The sequence below is a fragment of the Nanorana parkeri genome, unplaced genomic scaffold (assembly GCF_000935625.1).
Source record: "Nanorana parkeri isolate BGI_ZX_2015 unplaced genomic scaffold, ASM93562v1 scaffold53, whole genome shotgun sequence".
Taxonomy (NCBI): domain Eukaryota; kingdom Metazoa; phylum Chordata; class Amphibia; order Anura; family Dicroglossidae; genus Nanorana; species Nanorana parkeri.
The window spans coordinates 2,694,429-2,719,047 of NW_017306321.1; the positions used below are offsets into that span (position 1 = coordinate 2,694,429).

The 24,619-nt window shown below is 42.4% G+C and overlaps 1 protein-coding gene across 1 annotated transcript in view; it reads left to right on the forward strand.

Annotated features, from left to right (window-relative positions):
* Positions 1–24,619, forward strand: part of SMC6 (structural maintenance of chromosomes 6) — a 79,110-nt gene that overhangs the window by 7,163 nt on the left and 47,328 nt on the right. The window contains exons 4-18 of the mRNA XM_018575405.1: positions 517–622; positions 1,648–1,784; positions 6,128–6,189; positions 7,625–7,705; positions 9,051–9,152; positions 10,149–10,268; positions 13,649–13,747; positions 14,992–15,138; positions 16,937–17,025; positions 18,956–19,120; positions 19,760–19,938; positions 20,696–20,897; positions 21,188–21,302; positions 22,996–23,156; positions 24,168–24,303. Coding sequence (XP_018430907.1) covers positions 517–622; positions 1,648–1,784; positions 6,128–6,189; positions 7,625–7,705; positions 9,051–9,152; positions 10,149–10,268; positions 13,649–13,747; positions 14,992–15,138; positions 16,937–17,025; positions 18,956–19,120; positions 19,760–19,938; positions 20,696–20,897; positions 21,188–21,302; positions 22,996–23,156; positions 24,168–24,303 — 1,901 coding nt within the window. The remainder of the gene's footprint in view (positions 1–516; positions 623–1,647; positions 1,785–6,127; positions 6,190–7,624; positions 7,706–9,050; positions 9,153–10,148; positions 10,269–13,648; positions 13,748–14,991; positions 15,139–16,936; positions 17,026–18,955; positions 19,121–19,759; positions 19,939–20,695; positions 20,898–21,187; positions 21,303–22,995; positions 23,157–24,167; positions 24,304–24,619) is intronic.

Below are 24,619 nucleotides of genomic sequence, written 5' to 3' on the forward strand. Positions count from 1 at the left end.
TTAATATATATTTTATTTTTACTGTTAATATTTGCATTTTTTTTATTTTTTACTTTATTGCGATCACCTGAGGGGCTCACAAGCCTGCAATAGCCAGCCTACTATTAGTAGCCGATAGCAGGCTGGCTATTGCACCCGCCCACTACCTGGTGTCAATCAGCAGAGGAGGAACTTGAAGGAGAAAGTTCTAATTTTTTAGGTCTGCTCCTCTGCTGATTTGACAGCAGGCAGAAGTGGGAGGTGTCTTTCTTTACTGCTTGACACCTGCTGCAGGGGTCTGTGTCCCATCCGATTCGCGCTGGGAGCAGCGGGGATTGGAGGGGACACATAGCTGATGAAACACCAGCTCCCGGCGCAAAGGAGAGAACTAGGAGATCCAGATCAACTAATTATTAATGAAAATAGTTGGGAATTAATTGCTTGCCGCCCTAGTGCCATGATTGGGAAAAAGTCTGAGAACCACTGATGTAACCAATGCCAAAGCTGCTTGTATAAATGTTCTCTAACTCTCTCTAGGTGGTAAAAGTGCCGTTCTTACAGCTTTGATTGTGGGTCTGGGCGGCAAAGCTGCAACTACGAACAGAGGTACCTCAGTAAAAGGATTTGTGAAAGAGGGACAGACGTAAGTCCTAATCTACTATTGCTGTTTTTAGCCCTTTATTGTGCAGTATTTTGTGCCTACATTTGTGAGGGGAAGGACTTGAAAGGCTCTAAGTTTCTTGGATGGTTTGTGTTATATATTTATTACACTTGCCTCCATGTTGTCTTTTCCCAGTTATTGCTCTTCGGATATTATGTAGTAGTAGTGGAAGGGTACAAATACTTAAACAGAAAAGTGCACATATTCTTTCTGCCCCACTGACATCAGAGCCCTCCCTTCCATAGACCTCTTTGCCTGGCCAGCACTTGGGCACTGGATTTTGGCAAGCATCAATCTGCGGAGGGGAAAGAGGACTCTGTGATTTCGGTCTGTTCATTCCTTACTTCCGGTATCTGCTATTATGTGAATGGAACGTACAATATGTTATTACTTGGTAAATTGAGTCTTAAGTGTGAGGTCTGGCAGTTTATAGGCAGCGACTGTCAGACCTGCAGGTCAACTCTGATCTTTAACACTTAGGGCCAATTTACATTGTTAAGTTGCAATGAAACGCACATAACCGTAACAACCATATTGCCATGTCATTGATTTTGAATGACAGCCTAATGCACTGCAACATTCACAATGCAGCACACACGACACAGGGGCATGTGGGGAAAAATGGTCCATGTCTTTTCTTTCCTGCATTGTGGTGTATTGGCAGCTCATTCAGAATGAACACAATTCACAGTAACAAATCACACGTTACAACACATTCATAAAAGCAACACAGCGCAGACATGAGATTGAGCCATAAAACTGAGGAGTCAGGCTCAGACAAGAAGTAATACACTTCTATATTATTAATCCATAACCCTTCATTTAGGAACATTTAGGAATGAATATTCTTGTTCATGCATAATCCCATTTGTGATTGGTGTCCTTTTTAAAAGGTAGAGTTCAGGTCAAAGAGAGACCAAAATCGTGGTGACTTATGTGATTATGAAATAACACTTATTCCAAAAATATTAGCTAATGAAGCATAGTTAACGTGTTTTTGATTTCAGGTCTGCGGACATATCAATAACATTGCGGAACCGAGGATCGGATGCATTCAGACCGGAGGTGTACGGAGATTCCATTGTCGTTCAGCAGCATTTAAATGTAGATGGAGGCCGCACTTACAAACTGAAAAGTAAAACAGGTATGTGGCAGCGCTGCGTGTAATAGTAATGATTAGGGATGCTCCGATACCACTTTTTTAAGAGCGAGTACCGATACTTTTTTTAAAGTACTCACCGATACCAATTACCAATACTTTTTCTTAAAGGGGCAGGTCACATTTTTTCTAAAGCAATACAAAATCATGATTTTAGGTCAGTTTCTTAATATTATGAAGAACATGAAATGAATATTTATCATGCCATTGCTAACTAAGGCTTGTATCCCCATAGTGGGGAAAATAGATGAGCACATGTCCAGACAAGAACACTGTATAGTGTGGCACAGCTATAAAGGGACAGGTCACATTTTTTCTAAAGCAATACAAAATCATGATTTTAGGTCAGTTTCTTAATATTATGAAGAACATGAAAGGAACACCAACACCAACTGGTTTTAAAAAAACAAAAAAGCATGACATACAATTATAAATCTTCAGGTATGCAGATCTGTTTGTATAATGTGCTCTCATTCATATATGCTAATCAGCTGACACCAAAGGATAATAAGTTCCATATAACGTATTATCCTTTGGTGTCCGCTGATATCTGAAATACACGTATTAATCTCCAGTGGGAGAAACAAGGAAGTTACATAGTACCTCCTTCTTAAAAAATCAGTTTCTTTCCCACATGGTGTCAGCTGATTAGCATATATGAATGAGAGCTCATTATACAAACACATCTGCATACCTGAAGATTTATAATTGTATGTCATGCTTTTTTTTATTTTTTTAAACCAGTTGGTGATATGATGTTTATGTCCAAAACTAATATTTTATCTAATAAACTCTTTTTGTAATTGGAATACTTGTCCCGATCCTCTGTTAACCCTTTTTAAACCAGCCACTCTGTTGGCTGGTTTATCTTTTTGGTATATATGGTGCTGCAGTACTAACCTGCTGTGTCGTCTTCTCCGTCTGCTTCAGCCACTCCGTGTCACAGCCTAGTCATCTGCTCCATTCTGACCTCTTCTCCCGCTGATTGGATGATGACAGGCTTCCTCACCAGTCACTCCTGACTGGTGAGGAAGCCTGTCAATCATCCAATCGGACTTGGAGGAGGAGTTTGCGGCCATCTTGTTTCATTAAAGACGCTATGGAGGTCCTGTCTGCGGCGGTTTCCGGTCTTTGAAGATGGCGGACGCGGCACAGGTACTCGTTTTTTGTATCGGAGTATTTGTACAAGTACTCATGCAAATACTCGGTATCGCCGCCGATACCGATGCCTGTATCAGTATCAGAGCATCCCTAGTAATGATAAACTGTACAGAGTTGTTGGGTACGGGTCTCCGGACAACCTCCTACGTGAAAGTGAGAATGTTGGAAGTGTGTTGGCTCTTCACACAACCTCCCGTCTCCATGCTCTAATTATCTGACCGCTGTGAGTGCTCCTTATGGCACACTACTGTGTTTTAGAGGCTCTACACCAGGGATAGGCAAAAGCTGGACCTCCAGCTGTGGTGCAACTACAACTCCCATTAGGCATTTCAAGATTCTGACTGCCAGATGCATGGGGATTTGTAGTTCCACCACAGCTGGAGGGCCAGAGTTTGCCTCCTCCTGCTCCACACCATTGTTATCACATGTGGGCTGCATCGCACGTGTAGTGCCCTGCACCTATACCATTTATGTTTTACCTTGTATCACATGTTTTAACTGTCCACCCTTTCCCAAAAATGAGTACAAATGTTACTCTAGAGTTGCTAGGTCAGCACATTGCAAACAGCACAGTGACTGTACACTGAGTGGCCAGATTATTATGACCACCTGACGTTTGTAGGCAAATTAGCTATAATTGCGCGCTGAAGTTGCTAGAGGGCCAGACCATTATAAATAGGGAAGCAGGTTGTTTACCACGACAGTAGAAGTGATTTTTTTCTGAAGATACGGGGAAACAACGCGATATAACAGCCTTTGAACGTGGGATGATTGTTGGCGGTCAAGCCATGGAGCGAGTATCAGCAAAACAGCAGAATTCGATAAATGTTCAAGAGCAGCTGCTGTTAAAATGTTTAAAGACCGGACTGTCAGCCGAAAATCTGGGTCTGAACGTGCGAATTGTGGCCGTCAGCGACTAGTCAATGTTAGGGCAGAACGGAGAGGGGCAAGGCTGGTACAAGACAACAGAAGGGCAACAGTGCAGTGTCAGATTCCTCGCATCACCTTTCATCATCTCGTGGAGTCACGAGGCGGCCCAACGAAGTCATCTCGTGGCCCAACTAAGTACTGATGGGGTGGTCATAATAATCTGGCCACTCACATAACATAACATATATATATATATTATAGTGAGGAAAATAATGATTTGATCCCCTGCAGACTTTGTAAGTTTGCCCACTTGAGCAAATGAATACATTTTTTAATATGTGTATTTTAAATGATAGAGACAGAAGATCAACCAAAAATCCAGAAAAAAAACACATGATACAAATATTATAAACTGAGTTGCAGTTCAGTGAGTAAAATAAGTATTTGATCCCCTATCAACCAACAATAATTCTGGCTCCTCCAACAGACTGGCTATGTGGTACACAGATTAGTTCTGTCACTTTAAGAAGGTGCTCTTAACAACAACTTGTTATGTATATAAAAGACACCTGTCCACAGAATCTCTTTCTTCCATTCAAACCGCACCACCATGGGCAAGACCAAAGAGCTGTCAAAGGACGTTAAGGACAAGTTTGTAGACCTGCACAAGGCTGGAATGGGCTACAAGACTATCAGCAAGAAGCTTGGTGGGAAGAAAACAAGACTGGTACAAGACAACAGAAGGACAACAGTGCATCAAATTACTGCAGATCTTAATCGCCGTACACTGCATCGTATGGGATATGGAAGCCGAACGCCTGTTCCAACACCTTTTGCTGTCTGCAGTTAATAAGATAAAACGTCTCCAATTCGCACAGGAACACAAGGATTGGACAGTCTAGCATTGGAAAAAAGTCATGTGGTCCGATGAATCACGTTTCCAGTTGCATCATGCAGATGGCAGAGTGAGAATTTGGCGGGAACAGCATGAAAGCATGCACCCCACATGCATGAGTACAACCCTTCAAGCTGGTGGGGGCAGTGTTATGGTTTGGGGCATGTTTTCCTGGCATGATTTGGGCCCTTTAATTCGTGTGTAACAACGTCTGAATAGCACAACATACCAAAGTATCGTTGCTGATCAACTTCATCCTATCATGTTGATGGCGTATCCCAATGGAGATGGCTTCTTCCAACAAGACAATGCGCCATGCCACGGTGCCCGTATTGTGCAGGAATGGTTTCAGGAACATGAGGGAGACTTTACCTTGCTTAGGTGGCCCCACAATCACCAGATCTCAATCCAATTGAGCATTTGTGGGACGGAGTTGAAAGAGCCATCAGGCAGCTGGTTCCAGAACCATCAAATCTCACAGAACTGGACAGTGCTATTCATCAGGCACGGTGTCAGATTCCTCGCATCACCTTTCAACATCTCGTGGAGTCAATGCCAAGAAGAATCGACGCAGTATTGACGGCAAAAGGTGGACCAACGAAGTACTGATGGGGTGGTCATAATAATCTGGCCACTCAGTGATTGTTGTTAATAGGGATGCACCGATACCAAGTACAGTATGCACCAGGGATGCACCAATACCAGTTTTGCAAGTACAGTACTGGTACATATTTGTTTATTGTCATGTGACAGTTTTTCTAAAACAATATAGACTAATTTCAGGACAGTGGTGGAGCGCCAGAGCCAGGCCCCAGCTGCAACCTCTGCAACCCTGGTAGTTCTCATGAAAATGCCAAGTATCTGCATTGGTACTCGAAAAGTATCCGTGCATCCCTAGTTGTTAACATAACAAACTTTTTCTCAGTTGGGCTCCATCGTACATGCTTTCTACTTCCAGGTGCCACCACGTTCTAGTTATGGACAGAGAGAGTGACAAAGCCGTATATAAGTGTAAAACATGCAGTAAAGTGGGGAAAGTACACAGAATATAATATAGTCTGTTAGAGATTGAAGGAGGGGAAAATGTGACAGTGATTTGCCTGACAGGACCTTGAGAAAGGGGCCCTGCACTGTCCTGAAACATTGGCTGGAGTTATTTATTTTCACTGAATAACAGAGGACTAGTCTTCAAGAAAAGTGTTCTGGTGGAAATTTCTGTATGTTGAAACAGCGAATGGCATTATGCCTCCTGTCTATTTAAACACCCTGAAAACTTTTTGGGGAATCCATTTGTACAGTGTTCATATTAAAGCATACTTGGCTGATATTCAGGGACATGTACAAACAATAAGGCAATTGTAAGATTTTCTTAGCTAACATCATATTTTATTGTTCTCTAAAGGGAGCATTGTTTCAGCGAAGAAAGAAGAACTTGTCTCCATCCTTGACCATTTTAACATACAGGTATTATGTAAATCAATTCATAATAGGAGTTTGTTAGTGTTCCCAAAGACACTTAAAGACATTTTTGACAATAAGGCTTTTTCCTTTATAATGGAGCACATGATCTGTAGTCTTACCCATGGATTATATATAGCTACCTTCAGGTGATTGGACATTGGCAACCAAAAAAAAAAAGCTGAAAGGACAGCCCCAATATAACCCCTCTGACTCCCAGCAAACCTCAATTTTTTGTTAATGTACTTAGGTGATGGAAGTCTTCACTCTGCTTGGATTCTGCATGGACACTCATCTGGGCACCTAGTGCATTGTGTTACTTGCAGGGTGCTATACAGGTTCAGGGCTACAGTCCACCCACTGCTGGTGTCCAGTCCCTGAAGATCTCTTCAGTTGTATGCTGAAGCCAAGATGGGTCCTGTGACAAAAATGATCTTCTGCGGTAAAGCCAGGCTATCTCAGCCCTTTCCTGGGTCCAGGCTGCTGTGTTCTAACGCCCTGGGGTCTAGTGGGGTGCTGGCTGTGAAGCTTTAAATGTAAGTCACAGCCATAGGCAGGTTTGCCGGTTCAGGCCCCGTTCACATTGAGCGATTTACCGCGATAATTCCCGCGATATCGTGGCTATTTACCGCGCGATATCGCTCTTCAATGCATTTCAATGGGGCAAAGGGTCCTGCTGTCGCGGGTCGTGTTTCGCTACAGCAGGACCCTTTTTGGAGCGGGTTTTGCCGCGATTCTTGCTTGCTCAATGCATGCATTTGCGCGATATCGCGCAAAATGCAAATCGTGCGATTTGCGAATCGCGCAATGTGAACGGGCCCTCAGGCACACTTTTACTTTTGAATTTGGCACCATTTTCCCCACTTTGCTGCAGTTACTTCATGCTGCCACCACTGTGCCTGTGTAAGTCTCAGTTTTACCGGGCTTACTGTGTAGGTGCACGTAATTTTTCTTCCCCTCCTGGCATGCAAAGGACCGGCTCTGTTCCTGAAGTAGTATATAGCACAGTGATCTGTGGATACTTCCTTGGCTCCAGCTGCCGAGTGCCTGGCACAGATGGCATTAACCCTCAGTCAGTTGTGGTAGCGGCATTCCCCACCCCCTTGTGATGCAGGGCGCGGAATGTGCTTGTCGCAACTGATTGGGCTGGCGGGGGTGCTTTGGTCACAGTTTTAAGCGGGCTTGGGGAGACTCAGGCAATCTGGGTTCGCCACACCAAGCCCCAGCGCATCACTACTTTGCAGACCTCCAATCTCTTATGTAAACACAAGGGCAAGGAAGTAGGTTGAGGTTTGAGAATGGGTTGTTCCACAATGCCTGCAGCTACACAGATCACTGAGGGCTCATTTAGCACTACTACTTAAGTAATTTATTGCAGAAGGCAGTAATAGAGTCCTTACCTCTCTGGGATATGTGGTTTTAACTACCTTTTTATTTGTAGATAGACAACCCAGTGTCAGTTCTAACTCAGGAGATGAGCAAACTCTTTTTGCAGTCAAAGAATGAATCTGACAAGTATAAGGTGAGAGAAGTTCTTCTGTATTGTTACTTATGTTCTATGGTAAAAAAATGTCATACTAATAATATACCAATAGCTTCAGAATTCAGTGCCCATTGCTTGATGGTATTGTGTTCCTCTTCTCATTCCTTCAAACAATAAACAAGGCATATACCATGTAAAATACGTACTTCTGCTTTCATTTCTCTTTTGATGTTTCAAAATATTTTCACTCTTTAAGCAGTTATGATACATACCTTGATTTTGAAAAATATAAATAATAGGGATGCAACCATAACGATACTTGTATCGGTATCAATGCCGAGTATTTGGGCGAGTACTCGTACTCGCCCAAATGCTCCCATGCCTAGCCCAATACTTCTGGTATCAGGAAGCACGGTGCTCGGCTTCCTGATCCCTTCATGACGAGGGAGCATGGTGCCAGCTTCCTGGGCCAATCAGGAAGCCAGGCGCTGCGTCATTACACGGCGCCCGGCCTCTTGATTGGCCAGAAAGCCGATTCCAAGCTTTCTCATGACCTAGTGACGTGAAGCATGAGGGTGGCTTCACTGCTAATCGGAAAGCCAGGTTGCGAGTCATTACAGATCGCCCGGCTAATCCGGAAGCCAGGTTGCGAGTCATTACACGTCGCCTGGCTTCCTTAATGGAACATCCGGTATCGGTATTCGGTATTGGCGAGTAACAAAAAAAATATCGGTACTCGATACCGAAATAAGTGCATCCCTAATAAATAGCTCTCATTTTAGTCCCTTGCTCCAATGCTTTGTGTATGGGTTTTATTTTTGTCTATGCATTTTTTCAGCAGGCTTCATCTTCCAGATTGAGATCCTCTATTTTATTTCAGAAAAGCAGCTCATTTCCAGGGCTGCAGTCATATGTTTATATTTGTTAGACAGCAAGCTTTGAAAATGTCCCCTGGCCGACATTTAGACTCTATTGCTGTCAAACAGTGTCAACATGTTTATAGGTGAGAAGAGCTTTGTGCACAAGCAACAAAAATGTTCCCTGACATATGTCCTGCCAAGCAGCAAAGAGGATCTCTATATATATTTTAGTTGCATATATTTGTGGCCAAACATATGTACTGTACAAGATTTGAAAGATCTGAGTTACTTGTTTACATTGAATATCTGACTCCCGTAGAAGACGCACCACAGTTGTCATGTGCATGTATTATTGGCCATCTTTAGTTTCATTTGTCTACCATCTACCATTTTGGCTATTCAATAGCTGTTTTCTCCCTATAGATGTGAATAGCGGAGGGTAGCATAATCTGCTGCCACACTCTGTTTATACACGGACCCCTATATTATTCTTTTTTTTTTTTACTTGCATTTCTCTGCTTTAGTTTTTCATGAAAGCTACACAGCTGGAGCAGATGAAGGAAGATTATTCCTACATCATGGAAACGAAGTCCAGAACAGATAACCAAATTACTTTTGGTGAAGAGGTAAGTGCTTTTAGTGAACTTACTTTCAACACTGCAGCACTCTTAAAGGATACGTTCACCTTTTGCAAAAATTGAAGTATATGCATAATTAATAATATATATAGAAATAAAAAATGCTTTTATTTAATATTTGCATTCAAGCCTGGAAAGCATTGCAATTATGATCACTCAATCACAGCTGCAAAGCTCAGGCTTCTGCACATTCACTCCCAGGCAGAGCTCGTACTGAGGTACGGAGTTTGTTAGGAGAGATGGGGGGAGGAAGGAAGGCTGGACTTCAAACTGTCCAGCCGTCTTCCCTCTGGTTAAATGCGGTAGAGCTGCCCATATTCCCGCATCTACCTAGAGCGAGGACGGCTGGACGCTGTATGAGGTGATTTAATGCAGTTTGAAGTCCAGCCATCCTTCCCCATCTCACCTAACTAAAACACCGTTCCACAGTACAAGCTCTGCCTGGGAGAGAATGTGCAGAAGCCTGAGCTTTGCAATGCTTTCCAGGCTTGAATGCAAATATTAAAGAAAAGCATTTTTTAAATATATTATTAATTGTGCATTTCTTTAATTTTTGCAGAAGGTGAACTTATCCTTTTAAAGTGACACTAAACTCAGGATTTAATCCTTAAAAATACATTTAAGTACCCAAACCATTAACACAAATGTATCTTATTTGTGTATCACTCGGCTGTAGATCCTCATATCATCTCTGAATTGGTGCTGACACTGTCCTTTCTTCTGGAGGGGGGCTACTTTTGTTCCCCATGGTCCCTGTGTGTGTTGTAAAGTAGTCACCGCTCCAAGCTCACTCCTGTGATGGAGTACAATCTCATGTTTAGAGATTTTATTGAGATTATAGCACGTCATGGGTGCGAGCTTTGAGCGGTGGCTACTAATCTCCACTCTTCCTCTCCTCTTCAGATACTGTCTGGTTGCCTTGGATAATACTAAATTCCCTTTATAACTTATTTTTACATTTGTTTTCTATTCTTTTCAATCTAGAGGCTCCAGGAGCTAAAGCAGGACTGCATAAGAAAGGAGGATAGATTCAAAAATCTGGCGTCACTGGGAGAAATGAAGGAGAAGTTAGAAGATCTCAGCCGTAACATGGCCTGGGCGGTGGTAAGACTTTTTATACATTTCCGTTAGCATTGCTGCTAAGTGTTCCCTTTTTAGTACTCAAGAGGAAAAAATACTGTATGCAGGGCTCAAAATGTCCACTCGCATTTGGCGAGTAAAAATAAAATGAGGGCGAGTGGAAATTTTGGTCTCCAAGTACCGGTCTGCGGGCCAACTTCGGCCCACGAGCTGGTACTATGTTGCCCGCAGCCAGCTGACATGTCAGGCACACCTGACTTGCGGGAGCAGCTCTACGGTCTGCATCTGTGTCGGATGCAGACCACAGAGCAGCTCCTGTCAGCTCTGCCTTCCTTCAGCCGAAGCTCTGACAGTTCTGAGCTCCGGTCGAAAGAATGTATGGGAGGAGGATCGATCCCTGGTTACCTGGGGGTGATCGTGAGGACTGCTGCAGACCTCACTAATCACCCCCGGATAACCAGAAGAAGTGTATTATTGTGTTTTAAGCTGCCCATACACCTTACAACCATGGTATGACTTTCGTTGTGCGATAGTTGTAAGGTCATTAGAATTTCGTTCGATCTGCCCATCTTGGACAGGCAGATCGTACCTCCGATGATTGCAGTGCTGAGCGGGCAGTGTGCGCTTGTGCACACCGGCCCGTGCGCATTCGTCTTCCGACCACGCCACTAACCCGACAAAAATCGGACAATTTTCGGCAGGTTTTCCAGCGTGCTCGGAAAACCAAAGTCGTACGACCGTACAGTAGAAACGGTCGCACGCTGCCCATACACCTGCCGATTATCGTACGATTGTGGGATCACCTGCAACTATCGTACGATAATCGACAGGTGTATGGACACCTTTAGTGTATGTGTATATTAGGCCCCATTCACACCTACAGTATATTTCAGGTGTGATTAGAGATTCCTGTGTTAAGAACTTGCGTTTTCCTGCAGCAGCAATCCCTAATCTGCCGTTTACAAGCAGCAACTATCATAAGATAAGAATTATCATAAGATTATTTAAGAGGGTGTGCTTAGGGGCGGAGTTAAGGCTGGGGCAGGGTTAGGTGGGGCAACTGGTGGCTAGTAACTCTCAAGGCCTGGCTAGTAGCTCAGGACTTGAAATTTTGAGCCCTGCTATATGTATATGCTGATTGGACACTGGCAAGCAAAATAGTGTCAGCTAGTGTAACGCCTACTACTTTCATCGTACTTTAGTTGCTGTGTTGCCCACCCCTAAGTTACATTGCTTCTGTATGTCCCATACATCTCAGACTACCTCTGACCTGGTGTCCCTTAATGAACAATTAGGAAAATAGGATTTTTGTTTTGCTGTAAAATGCTTTTCTTGGAGTACATTGTTTTTTGTTTGTCAGTGGCCAGTTCTGTTGGCAGCAGTATAACCCATATACTGTATCTCATAATTCTTATGGCCATGAACTCCAAGAAAAGGACTTTACGGTAAGTCTGAAGTCCTGTTTTGCTTCTTGTTATAATGATGTACAAACGTTACTCTCCATAGCCTGGCTACAAGTTATAGTGACACTAAACTCAGTAAGTAAAATCTTAACAATGCAAATACCTTAACTATTAACAAAAATGCATCTTATTTGTGTAACACTCGGCTGTAGATCCTCCAATCATCTCTGAATTGGTGCTGACACTGTCCTTCCTTCTGGAGGGTGACTACTTCTGTTCTCCATGGTCCCTGTGTGTGTTGTAAAGTAGTCACTGCTCCAAGCTCGCTCCTGTGATGGACTACAATCTCAATATAAATTAGTAAACTGAACGTGAGATTGTAGTCCATCCTGGGAGTGAGCTTTGAGCGGTGACTACTTTACAACACACACGGGGACCATGAGGGACACAAGTAGCCCCCCTCCAGAAGGAAGGACAGTGTCAGCACCAATTCAGAGATGATTGGAGGATCTACAGCCGAGTGATACACAAATAAGATACATTTTTGTTGATAGTTAAAGTGACATTAAACCCTCAGATTTTTTAACATAAACCAATACTGTAATGTGCGCCTAACTGTAATCCATGGTTGTTTCCCTTCTCTTTGCTGCTCTTCCTTTTAAATCTGTATCTCTTCTCATGCTTGGGAAGAACTTCCCTTTGCAGCAGACTGCCTTGTCTCTGAAATGGCTACATGGTGTCTGTGTGTAGGTTTGCAACCTGAGCCAGCACTACAGGAAGAGGCACTCAGCTGCAAAGGGAAGTTCTCCCCCAGCATGAGAAGACATGAGGATTTAAAAGGAAGAGCAGCAAAGAGAAGGGAAACAACCATGGGTTACAGTAAGGCCACATTACAGTATAGGTTTCTGTTAAAAAATCTGAGGGTTTAATGTCACTTTAAGGAACTTGAATGAATTTTTAGGATTTGATGCCTGGGTGTAGAGTCACTTTAATGAGTATATCTCCAGAGGCTGGTTGCTGTGGGCATTTTGTTTGTACCACATAGATTAGTAACTGAAAACTTTACACACAAAGTTCTCTAGCTATTTTGTGCCTTATGTGAATTGGTTGTGCTAAATGTAGAATCTAACGGATACATGTTGATGCATGCTCTGTTCAGTTAAATACTATATATTTGGCATTGAAAGAAAGACCCCTTCAAAAAGAATCAGTGTTTGGAAAATATACCAATAACTGGAACCTTATAGGACAGCGGTAGGCAAACTCCGGCCCTCCAGCTGTGGTGAAACTACAAATTCCTTCATTCATCTGTCTCTAGAAGTCATCTCTGTGGCTGTCAGTCTTGTAGTTGCACCACAGCTGGAGGGCCAGAGTTTGACTACCCCAGTTATAGGACAATGTAAAATGGTTTCCAAAAATCTGAAAAATGATTTAATAATAAAAAAGAGAATGTAATACAATCTAACAAAAACAAATAAATAAAAAAACTTATAATTGGAGAAGAAATGTAAACAAACCACCATCATAGACATTTAAATACAGGTATTCCTCATTTAACGACCGAGTTCCGTTCCTACGACCAGGTCGTTAAACGGATTGGTCGTTAAGTGAGGAACTCTATACAGTACTGTACTGCATTAGTACAGTACTGTATAGCGTTGCCGATGTACAGTACCGAACAGTGTACTGTACATCGGGCAATGGAAATACTTACCGGGACCCGCAGTGAAGATCGGAGGACGTCACTTCCGCCGGCGACAAGGTCGGAGGTCGATCGGCCGTCCGTCGTAAGTGCGAGTGGTCGCAAAACAGGTAAGTCGGTAAGCAAAGAACATCTGTACTGAGCAAAGTTGCCCAAGCCAACCATAGATCCACAATAGCGCGCGCACATACACCATGTTGCTGACTGCTAAATGTTACCAAAGCTTTTCTTTACAGGCCACATTTATGTGCCTTTTTGTGCTTAGTAACAATGCCTTGTCTGTCCATTTTATATTCAAGGTGAATGAGGCGGAGAAGCAGCTAAACCCAGTTAGGGAACAAATTGCTGCAGAGGAGGGGCGCACAGTGAAGTTTGAGCAGAAGATCAGTGAATGGCAGGTATTGCATACATCCTGTATTATAGAACTCACCCAGTCAACAACTGAGAGAGAACAAAAACAAGAGTAATTTGTTACCTAAACACACAAAACCGCATGGGTTGAATTCAATGGACCTGTGTCTTTATGTAACTGCATTTCTTTTCTTTTTTTTTTTTTTCATGTGACAGTTTTTCTAAAACAATGCAGACTTATGATTTTGGGATGGTGGTGGAGCACATAGGCCCAGTCACAGCTGTAAAAGCTGAGACCCTGGAAATTCTGCCACTGACTCCAAGCTGTAGAGGGACTACAAATCTCAATACATTATACAGCAATGCAGAACAATATGAAGCTACATACTCTTGTGTTGCTGACCGTGGGCTGCGCGTCGTCTGACCGTGGGCTGTTCGGGCAGCGGGAAGGAGCAGGACCTTATGGCGGCTGTCTTTAAAAATGTAAAGTACAATTAAACGTTTGTTTTGTGTTTGTTTGTTTTTTTTGCATATATACGGCTAGCAAGCAGTAGATATATGCAAAAACATTAAAACAAAATAGGTAAAAACAGGTAAAAACTTACCTGTGTCCCCGCTGCTCACTCCCGTCTGAAGATCTGAAGATTCTTGAGTGGCCGTGAAGGATCATTGGGTGGGCACATGTGCAGTAGAGAACTTCGGTCAGGAGAGACACAGGGTAAGTCAATCCAGGCAGCCAGGAGTGTGCACGCGGATAGACACCGTGGGACACAGAAGACACCGCAGTCACCACTGGATCAGAGACCGACACCAGCTGTGTGGCACTACTGGAAAGAAGATGACGATCAGATGCATCATTTACGGTAAGACCTTAAAGCAGCTTTGAAAGGGGGGGAATTTGACTTTAATGTCACGTTAAAGCACTGGTTTTGGCGCTTAGTATCGGGGCATTTTCATGAGTACTTGTAAAAATGCAAAAAAAAGTATTGGCACCGATACTGGTATCCGTGTAATCCTAACCGTAAGCGTGGTTCACTTTTAATGTGAAATATCTGATGAGTCATTTTCAGGCCTAAAATGTGGAATATAACATGGGTGCAAAAATGGAAAAAAGGCCTCAGTCATGAAGGGGTTAAAAGTTTTTCAGGAGCAGTCCATGATTTTAGGGATACATTTGATCCTCGAATGTAGTCACAGTTCAATATTGTGTCTTAGACCAGTAGCTTGTAGAGGATGATGACCAGTAGCTGATGCCGAGCAGTAATATTGAAACCATTTATTTCTTTTTCAGGAAAAAGTGAGCAGTGCTGATGAGAATTTCCGAGCTATACAGGAGAAGCTGGAAGAGATCAGCCAGGAGGCTCAGGCGCTGAAACCGCAGTGCATAGCGTTAAAAGATGATGTGCAGCAAAAGAAGAAGTCCTATCATGAATCAGAGGTATGTTCCCTTAACTAGAACGTTTCTTCTTGCCATGGTGTGTTTGTATTCCATCACCAACTCTTAGAGTCTGATGGTATAAACAGGCATCTGGTGTCAGAATTACCCATAGCTCTGGTGGATCTGTTCTGTAAGGTCCATTGCCTGCTGTGTACACAGGTTCAGCTTTATAAAGATTTCAGTTGGCTAGCACTTGTTTTGTCCACTTACGTTGTCCTGCGTTCTGAAGCAGCCATGTACATAACAAGTGAGCATTGCTTACAGCTCGATTGTTGAGGCTGTGCATCTTCTTCAATGCTCACCTACACATGTTAAAAGTGCAGCTGAGGCCAAAACTTTATTAGAACCCCTGTCAGATTTTTATTGCAGTCTGTGTCCCCATTTGGGAGATTCACCCTCTATTTGTCCTGGTTTACCGTTATCACTGGGAGTGAATTACATTTCCAAATTTTAGGCTGTCATTGTCGCTAGTTCTGGTGACCCTGCTAACCACCAGGTGTTTTCCTTACTTGGGAGGGATTTCCTTCCACTTCCTGTTGTGGCTATTGCACAGGAAGTGAAATCGTCCCAGTGGTATACAGGTGGCAAATAAACCCATCCAAAACAAAAAAAAAGTGGCTGATACCAAGATAATGGCTGGTAATGAAGTGACTGATACCAAGATCATGGCTGCTGCAGCAGTGACCTTTTGTATAATTTTTTTTCAGCCAGCGCCCACCTGTAGAGCCTCCCAATCCCTTGTATGATGGAATATGTACTGCCCCAATCTCCTCTCTATTGACTAAAACCAGAAACGATTCATATTTCGTCAATGCAGGTTTCAGGCTGTAATTTCTCCTGGCTGAAATTGCCAGAGAAGAAGCTGGGGAAGCACGATTTGTGCTTCACCAACTTCAGTGGGGGACATAAGTGACATCTAATGGACCCCTGGAGACCTGTCACTTCCTCTATGCCATCACATGGGGGGGACTTGTTAGCCCAGATTTCCTGCTAGTTAAAGTGCCCCTAAACTCAGGAGTTAAATCTTAACCCCTTCGTGACTGACGACGTACAGTGTACGTCGCCAGCATCGGGGCTGTTTAAACAGACTCCCGGTGACTTTTGCCGCCGGGACTCTGTTTAAACTTGTAGAGCCGACTGTCGGCTTTACAACAGAAGCGATCCTGGCGACTTACCTGTCGCCAGATCGCTTCTGCATCCCGAAGAAGGGGCCGCCCCCCCCCCGCCGGACAAGGGGTTTTAAGTCATTTTCAGGCCTAAAATGTGGAATATAACATGGGTGCAAAAAATGAAAAAAAGGCCTCAGTCATGAAGGGGTTAAAAATACATTCAAGTACCATAACTATTAACAAAAATCTTATTTGTGTATCACTCGGCTGTAGATCCTCATATCATCTCTGAATTGGTGCTGACACTGTCCTTCCTTCTGTAGGGGGGCTACTTTTGTTCCCTGTGTGTGTTGTAAAGTAGTTACTGCTCCAAGCTCGCTCCTGTGATGGACTACAATCTCAATACAAATTCATGAACTAAACAGGAGATTGTTGTCCATCACAGGAGTGATCTTGGAGCGGTGACTACTTTACAACACACACAGGGACCATGGGGAACAAAAGTAGCCCCCCTCCAGAAGGAAGGACAGTGTCAGCACCAATTCAGAGATGATTGGAGGATCTACAGCCGAGTGATACACAAATAAGATACATTTCTGTTAATAGTGAAGGTACTTGAATATATTTTTAAGATTTAACTCTTTGAGTTTAGAGTCACATTAAGCTTTAAACTGAAACTTTGTTTTTAGGTCGTTTTTAATCGTCACATGATGGGCTTGAGACAACTGGAAAGAGATGCGCGGCAGCTGCAGATGCGCATTGAAGAGTTACACAACAGGTTCGTATGAGTTTTCCATTTCATCTCTTTATCTGTTAAAAATAAAAAAGTAGAAATTAAAATTTGAAAAAAGCGTAGTTTCCTCATGTTAACATTTTAGGTCTGTTCAGGGTTAATTTAATATACACTTGAAGCTGAACTCCAAGCAGTTATAAAAAAAAAAAAAATTATTACATTTTTAAATAGGTACCTAAATATGATCTGGTATTAGCCTCTTGCACTCCTGGTACAGCAGAGCTCAGTTTGGGAGAGGGAGAAGCAGCACAATGAAACAGGCAGTACTAACAGAACAGGCTGATAAGAGGAGAAAGCAGAGTACAGATTGATAAGCACATCTATCTGCTGCTTCTCGACTAAGAAACCACATATTAGGGGAGGGAAAAGACCTGTATTACCTGCCAAAAACTTTGATCTTGTGCCCTGAGTGGCAGGTCTGTTCTGTTAAATTCTCAAGACTGGATGGTCAGAAAGAAAAATTCTTAGGCAGCTCCTTTATACTGTATGTGTTTTATGGAGTTTTGATTCAGCTGGCCGTGGTAAATTGGAATAGGCCCTGTCCCCTCCTTGTTATTACCTTGTACTCTGGCTCTCCTCCCTGGTCACTACCATTAGTATTACATGACGTGGTTCCCAGGTACATTGTATTGAAGTGTAACTAACAAGGCGCTTACTGTTTGTGCTGTGTGTCATGTCATCTGTGTTTGGGAGCAGCGAAACCTAGAAGTACTAAGAATTTGATGTCTAAAGGGAATCCAGAGACAAAGCATTCCTCTTCTGTGTCTGAATTCTGACATTTACCTACTATACCTGGCTGCAGTCCTCAATAAATCTCTATGGCTCCCATTGTTGTTGAAGCTAATCTCCAGGTAAACAGCTAAATACACCGTCAAAATTCTGATTTTGTGATTCTGATCCACTCTGGTTTTGAATCCTTCTTTTTTTTCCAATTACATTAAAAGTAATCTATCGGGATATAAATATGGGAGTTATCATTGCTGGAGGTGCACATTCCAGATCTGTTGTGCCTTTGCTTTCTTCATTAACCTGGAACATATTATCTAGACATCTGACCGACACAGAGCATGCACCTTAAAAACAAGCCATGGAAGGCAGCTTCTATGTCCTGACAGATTACTCTAAAAAGAAAAACTTTCCTAAGAGAAGAATGGAGACTGCCATTGCCGCCTTCTCCCTCCTATGAATTGCCAATGCCTGGTAGTGATGCTGGCTCTTTTTCTTCAATCTGTCAACCCAGAATAAGTTTGCTTACTATGGAAGGGTTGGGGGATGTGGGGAATTAATGTTGATTTGAGAAACACCGAATATTTTGTTATGATACACATGTTAAAAGCCTGTATTAAAACATGATACACCTTATGGAAACCAATAAAAAAACTTTGAAATCAGAATAAGTTTGCTGATAAAGAAGTCTGGTTTCACTGGGATTATTCTGTGCAAGCCTGCTCTGGGTCATTAATTCAGAAAGTATTTGACCCAAAGAATCAGCACAACCGTCATGTATCTGGCATTTTTAGATGCAATGGCAGCCTTATATTTCTTTATGGAACATTTTGCATTAAAGTGAACCTTTTACCCCCTTTCACTAAAAATCACATCAGTATGCAGCTCTGCATGCTGATAGGAAATCATCTTACATTCATTCGTTAAACAAACATGATTTAAAAGATAGGAGCCACAGTGCACCGTTTATGATATGCAGGAAATTTCAGGACGCTGATGGCAAGACAAAGTCATGTAATAGAGTTTATTAAAAAAAAAAAATCTTTATATCTGTACAGTTACATGATAACTGGATTAAACGATGGTTGCATATATCTGCCTGGAGTTGAGTTTCGATGGCCCCTGGATATCTGCCTATAATCAATAAAGAAAATGGCTTCACAATAAGTTTCGTGTGTTTGTTTTGTAGTGCTGATAATACCTCTGAAGAAGAAAAGATGGAGAGACTGAGACAAATACAACTACAGAAACATAAAGTAAAGGAACTACACGCTCAGGAGGTCACAACTACGGAGCAGATAGGCCAGTTCCAGCAGGCCATATACAGGGACAAAGAAGAACGAAGCAAGCTCCTGTATGTTCCCTTTTCAGTTTTCTTGCATATACTGTATTATCTTTTTTATTTCTCTGTTTTAAATAAGAAACTCATTACTTATTAGTTCTCCATTTAAAACATTTTACCTATCTGAACTACTTGAGGTTGTAGAAGGAAAAAAGAAAATACATTGTGTTTTGTGTTTATTTTTGTCTGTCTGTAAATCTATTGTCTGCAGTGTATGCTCTATTTGTACTACATATAGAGTATACACTGCAGACAATAGATTTACATTTATCCCCCGCTTATATGAATGGATTAAATGATCCATAGTACATAATATGGTAGTACACAATATGTAGTTCATGTTTGTAGTTTCACTGTAGCTGTGTGAAAACAGTCTTAAATGAAAGTGGCCTAAAATCATTAGTCTGTATTGTATTTTTTTAAATGTCACCTGTCCCGTTAAGAAAAAGTATCGGTAATTGGTATCGGCAAGTACATGAGGGGAAGTACTTGTACCATGTCCTGAAAAAGTGGTATCGGGACATCCCAACAAGGTAGTATAAGATGACATGTCTCCACAGATGGCTTACACACAGAATTTGTTGGTGTTCCTGCTGTTCACTTTTAACATCAAAGATCTTTCATTTTATATGACTGTTTGATTGTCAACAGTAATGAAGAACGTGATCTGAAACACCAGATCGAAAGACTGAAAAGGCAAATAAAGGAGTTTCAGGACAGCAGAACAGACAGACTGAGGAGATTTGGACCAAATATGCCATCCCTTTTGGCAGCGATTGATGATGCCTACAGACAGGGGCGCTTCAAGGAAAAACCCATTGGACCGTTAGGTATGATGTATGATATTCTATCCTGATCTACATCTGGTGAATTGATTTTATGTTATGTGAATATTCCTGTCACATTTCTCCTGAGCTGTAGATAGCATGAGGTATGTGTACATGTTGCTGTTTTGTTTTCCTCCCTCTCTGGTCACTATTTTACAAAAATAGAAGTATGGAGTACAGAGGAATGGCATGTATGTCTGTTCTGTATGTAAAAAAATGTTGGCTACTTTTGTTCTCCATGGTCCCTGTGCGTGTTTTACAGTAGTCACCGCTCCAAGCTCACTTCCGTAATGGACTACAATTTGTATTGAGATTGTAGTCCATCACAGGAGTGAGCTTGGAGCGGTGACTACTTTACAACACACACAGGGGCCATGGGTAACAAAAGTAGCCCCCCTCCAGAAGGAAGGACAGTGTCAGTACCAATTCAGAGATGATTTGAGGATCTACAGCCGAGTGATACACAAATAAGATACATTGTTGTTAATAGTGGAGATACTTGAATGCATTTTTAAGGTTGAACTCCTGAGTTTTGTGTCACTTTAATACATTCTCTGTAAATATTACATTTGCACATTAGGCTATATGCACTATACATGAAAAATATGTATGGTCGGTCCTTGTCAAACTGATAACTAAACAAGACAGCTGCTCTCTTGTTATGCTATGTGGCCACATCTCCAGTTTGGTGGGTTCTCTTTTTCTTGTTTTGTTTTATAGTTTGTTTGATTGGTCACCAATGTTTCTATTGTAAATGTAGGTGCTTGCATTCGTCTGAAAGACCCACAGCTTGATCTTGCAGTAGAAAGTTGTCTGAAGTCCCTGCTCCTTGCTTTCTGCTGTGATAATCACCAAGATGAGAGAACTCTGCAAAATCTGATGTCCAGGGAGTTCCAACATGGTCAACGACCCTCGATCATCGTAAATGGGTTCCGAGACAGAATGTATGATGTCTCACAACGGTAAGTTCAGCTTTTATTTGTTTTTGTGCTTATCCTTTTATTAAAGTGATTATAACCAAACCACACCATACGGGGGGAGACAGACCTGCAGGCTGTCTAGGCTCAGGTGCCATATGTTTGCCATCACTGATCTAGACTGATCAACTTGTCAAACCTTGCTGTGTGGGAAGGAGTGGTGCTGGGGTGGCACATGATACTTATATTTTGCTGATGACTAGAGTTCAGCTTTAGTAATTCTGTGTAAAAAAAATTGCTGCATTTAGAGCTGACATACTTATATTTTTATTTAGTGCTGTTTGCCATCCTCTATACCCAACTGTATTGACGGCTATAGAGATTGATAACCCTGTGGCCGCTAACTGCCTGATTGATATGAGGGGAATTGAAACCGTGCTGCTCATTAAGGTATCTTGTTTTGCTTTACTAAATACATATTACTGTGATGATCTGCTAATCACTTTTCCTGTCTGTGCCTTCGCTTATAAACCATGGATTGTAGGGATCTCATTGTAAGACAATAAATCAATATGCTTATTATTTGGCATTCTTGATCTTGCAGACAAAAGAAAACCGACATGTCTTTGGTATGAATAAAAAAACCTGTTGTGTTAGGGAAGCAGGCGGAGCAGGATTGGGCAATAGAGCAATAGGAAGAGGTAGGAAATAAAAGACACAAGAGAAATCTCTACTAGAGACAGAATCCCCAATAGGCCAAATGACACTCACTCGGGTATTATCCTCAATGGAGGTGAAAGTGTGTTAAGAAAACAAAACTAACGTGTGTATTATTAAGGAAGGATGTATGAGTTAAAGGGTTATTAAACCCTTGGGAGGTTTTGCATACATCTACTGCTATCAAGCAGTAGATATAGGCAAAAACATTTTTTATTTAAATGGGTTTAAACTAGTGATGCACTGATACTTTTCAGATACCAGTGCCGATACTTGGCATTTTCATGAGAACTACCAGGGTTGCAGCGGTTGCAGCTGGGATCTGGCGCTGGCGCTCCACCACTGTCCTGAAATCATTAGTTTGTATTGCTTTATAAAAATTGTCACATGACAATAAACAAAAATGTATCAGTACTTGTATCTGTGAGTACTTGGGCAAGTATCAGTACTTGCAGAAATGGTATCTGTGCATCCCTAGTATATATTCATAAAAACAAAATCGAACATTAAAACAGAGATGTACTAATCCCAGGAGCTCCGTGTGCTCCTTACAAATGACAGCTGCCTCCTAACTTTTGAATTCTTCTCTAGTCTAGTTCTGGAGCTCGAAAAGTATCTGTACTTGTCCTGAGTACGGTACTTGGTATCGTTGCATCCCTAGTTTAAACTTAGCTGTGTCTTCACAGCACGCTCCCGTCCGAACATCGGAAGATTCTCGGGCGGCCACAGAAGATCTTGGGGCGGGTGCATGCGCAGTTCAGATCTTCGGCCGGGAGACGAGGAGAAGTCCAAGAACGTCACCAGCACTCCAGTATAAACGTGAATAAAGATCAATTTAATGACACATATTTGTCATACAATGCAAGCGATTTTGGGGCCTCATAGGGTCCCTTTCATCAGGCTCTGTCATTCTGAGCCTCATGAAGGGGACCCTGTGAGACCCTGAAAGCGCTTGCATTGTATGACAAATATGTGTCATTAAATTGATCTTTATTCACGTTTATACTGGAGTGCTGGTGACGTTCTTGGACTTCATGTTATTGCACGGAGCCATCCGTGGTCATTACAAGCACCCACCTGGATCAGATAGGTTTTCATTTTTATCCGGTAAGGAGTGCAGCAAGATACATCGCTATGCTGGGAGACGAGGAGAGACGCAAGGTAAGTCAATGCAGCAGTGTGCACCCACACAGACTCCGTGGGACATGAAGTGCCAGTTAAGACAGAGGAGTCTGTGGTGGATCAGAGACCGGCACCAGCGCTGGAGGGACTCCTGAAAACTACTGGAAATAAGATGATCGGATCAAGAGGCATCATTTAAGTCAAGTCCTTACACTAACATCATGGAGGGGGGGATTATATCCTTTAATGTCACTTTAAAGGAAATGCCTGTGTTTACAATGTTGTACTGATGATCTGTTATCAGAATAACAGTGAGGCTCGAGATGTGATGCAGAGAAGACAACCACCTAGAAACTGTAGAGAAGCTTTTACTGCGGATGGAGACCAAGTGTTTAAAAACCGCTACTATTCATCAGACTTCAATCGAGCCAGATACCTGAGCCGAGATGTGGAAATGGAGATCGGGTGGGTACATCATTGCTTTGTTTGTGTTTGTTCTTGTGTCATATAATGCATTCGTGACCGAACTATTAAAGGAAATATTTCCTGATGAACCCATTGCTTACCGTCCCTTCTAAAATACTAATACCTTGCTGTGATGCTAATCCTCGGGCTTCACTACTTTGGGGTATGCAGACACACTGTTTTCCTGATCTGTATGCTTGCTGCAGAGCACTTTTTTAAAATATAGAAGCCAGAGACAGCCAGACTGCTAAAATGTTATTGGGAACGCAGCAATGGCAAATCGGTATTTCTCTTACAGCAGGTTTCCTTTCAAGTAAAACTCCAGCTAGAAATAAAACTTGCCCTTTGAAATGGGGCTAGGGTTCAGAGGTTTAAATAAAGCAGTTTGACTCACCTGGTCCTCAGTTCTGCGGTGGTCTGGGCTCATCTCTTCCCCTCTGTTCTGGCTGTGGAATATCCCCCGGTGTCCTCACATCTAATGCAGGACCAGAGCCAAGGGGAAGAGAGGCTGCGGGGACTGATCAAAGAGCCTAGATCAGGCGTAGCCAAACTCTAGCCCTCCAGCTGTGGTGGAACTACAAATCCCATGAGGCATTGTAAGATTCTCACAGCCACAGACATGACTCCCGTAGAGAGATGCATCATGGGATGTGTAGTTTCACCACAGCTGCAGTGCCGGAGTTTGGCTTCCCCTGGCCTAGAAGAACCAAGGATCAGGTGGGTAATGCAGTTTTGTTTTTGTTTTTTGAGCCCTTTAAATGTAAAGAACACTTAAACCTTGCACTGCGGGGTACCCCCTCTGCAAGGATAACAGTTTTTCTTTAATTAGACCTTTTAGGTAATATGAACAATGGGATTATTAAAGTATCTGGTTACAAGGCTGCTAGTTTGATGATTAGGGTCTAGGGATACTTTGTGGTAGTAATATGAAGCCAAATCTTTACCAATTATTTTTTAGGATGCTTAATGTCTGTAGAATGGATCTTTTAATACATTGTTTGTTTTCTGCAGTCACCTGGAAGGAGAAATTGGTAATTTGAACTCCCAATTATCCACAGTCCATCAAAGGGTTCTTTCCTTAGACAACGACATCAGGAAAAATGAAGACTTTCTACGTCAGCATTATGACACAAAGAAAAGGATACAAGTAAGTTGCAGAGCAGTTTTATTTATAGTCATGTAAATATGAAAAAAAAACAGTATTTTATATATATATATATATCACACACACACACACTGAGTGGCCAGATTATTCTGACCACGCCTTCAGTCCTTCGTTGGTCAACGAGATGACTTCGTTGGGCCGCCTCGTGACTCCACGAGATGATGAAAGGTGATGCGAGGAATCTGACACGGCACTGTTGCCCTTCTGTTGTCTTGTACCAGCCTTGCCACTCTCCGTTCTGCCCTAACATTGACTAGTCGCTGACGGCCACAATTCGCACGTTCAGACCCAGATTTTC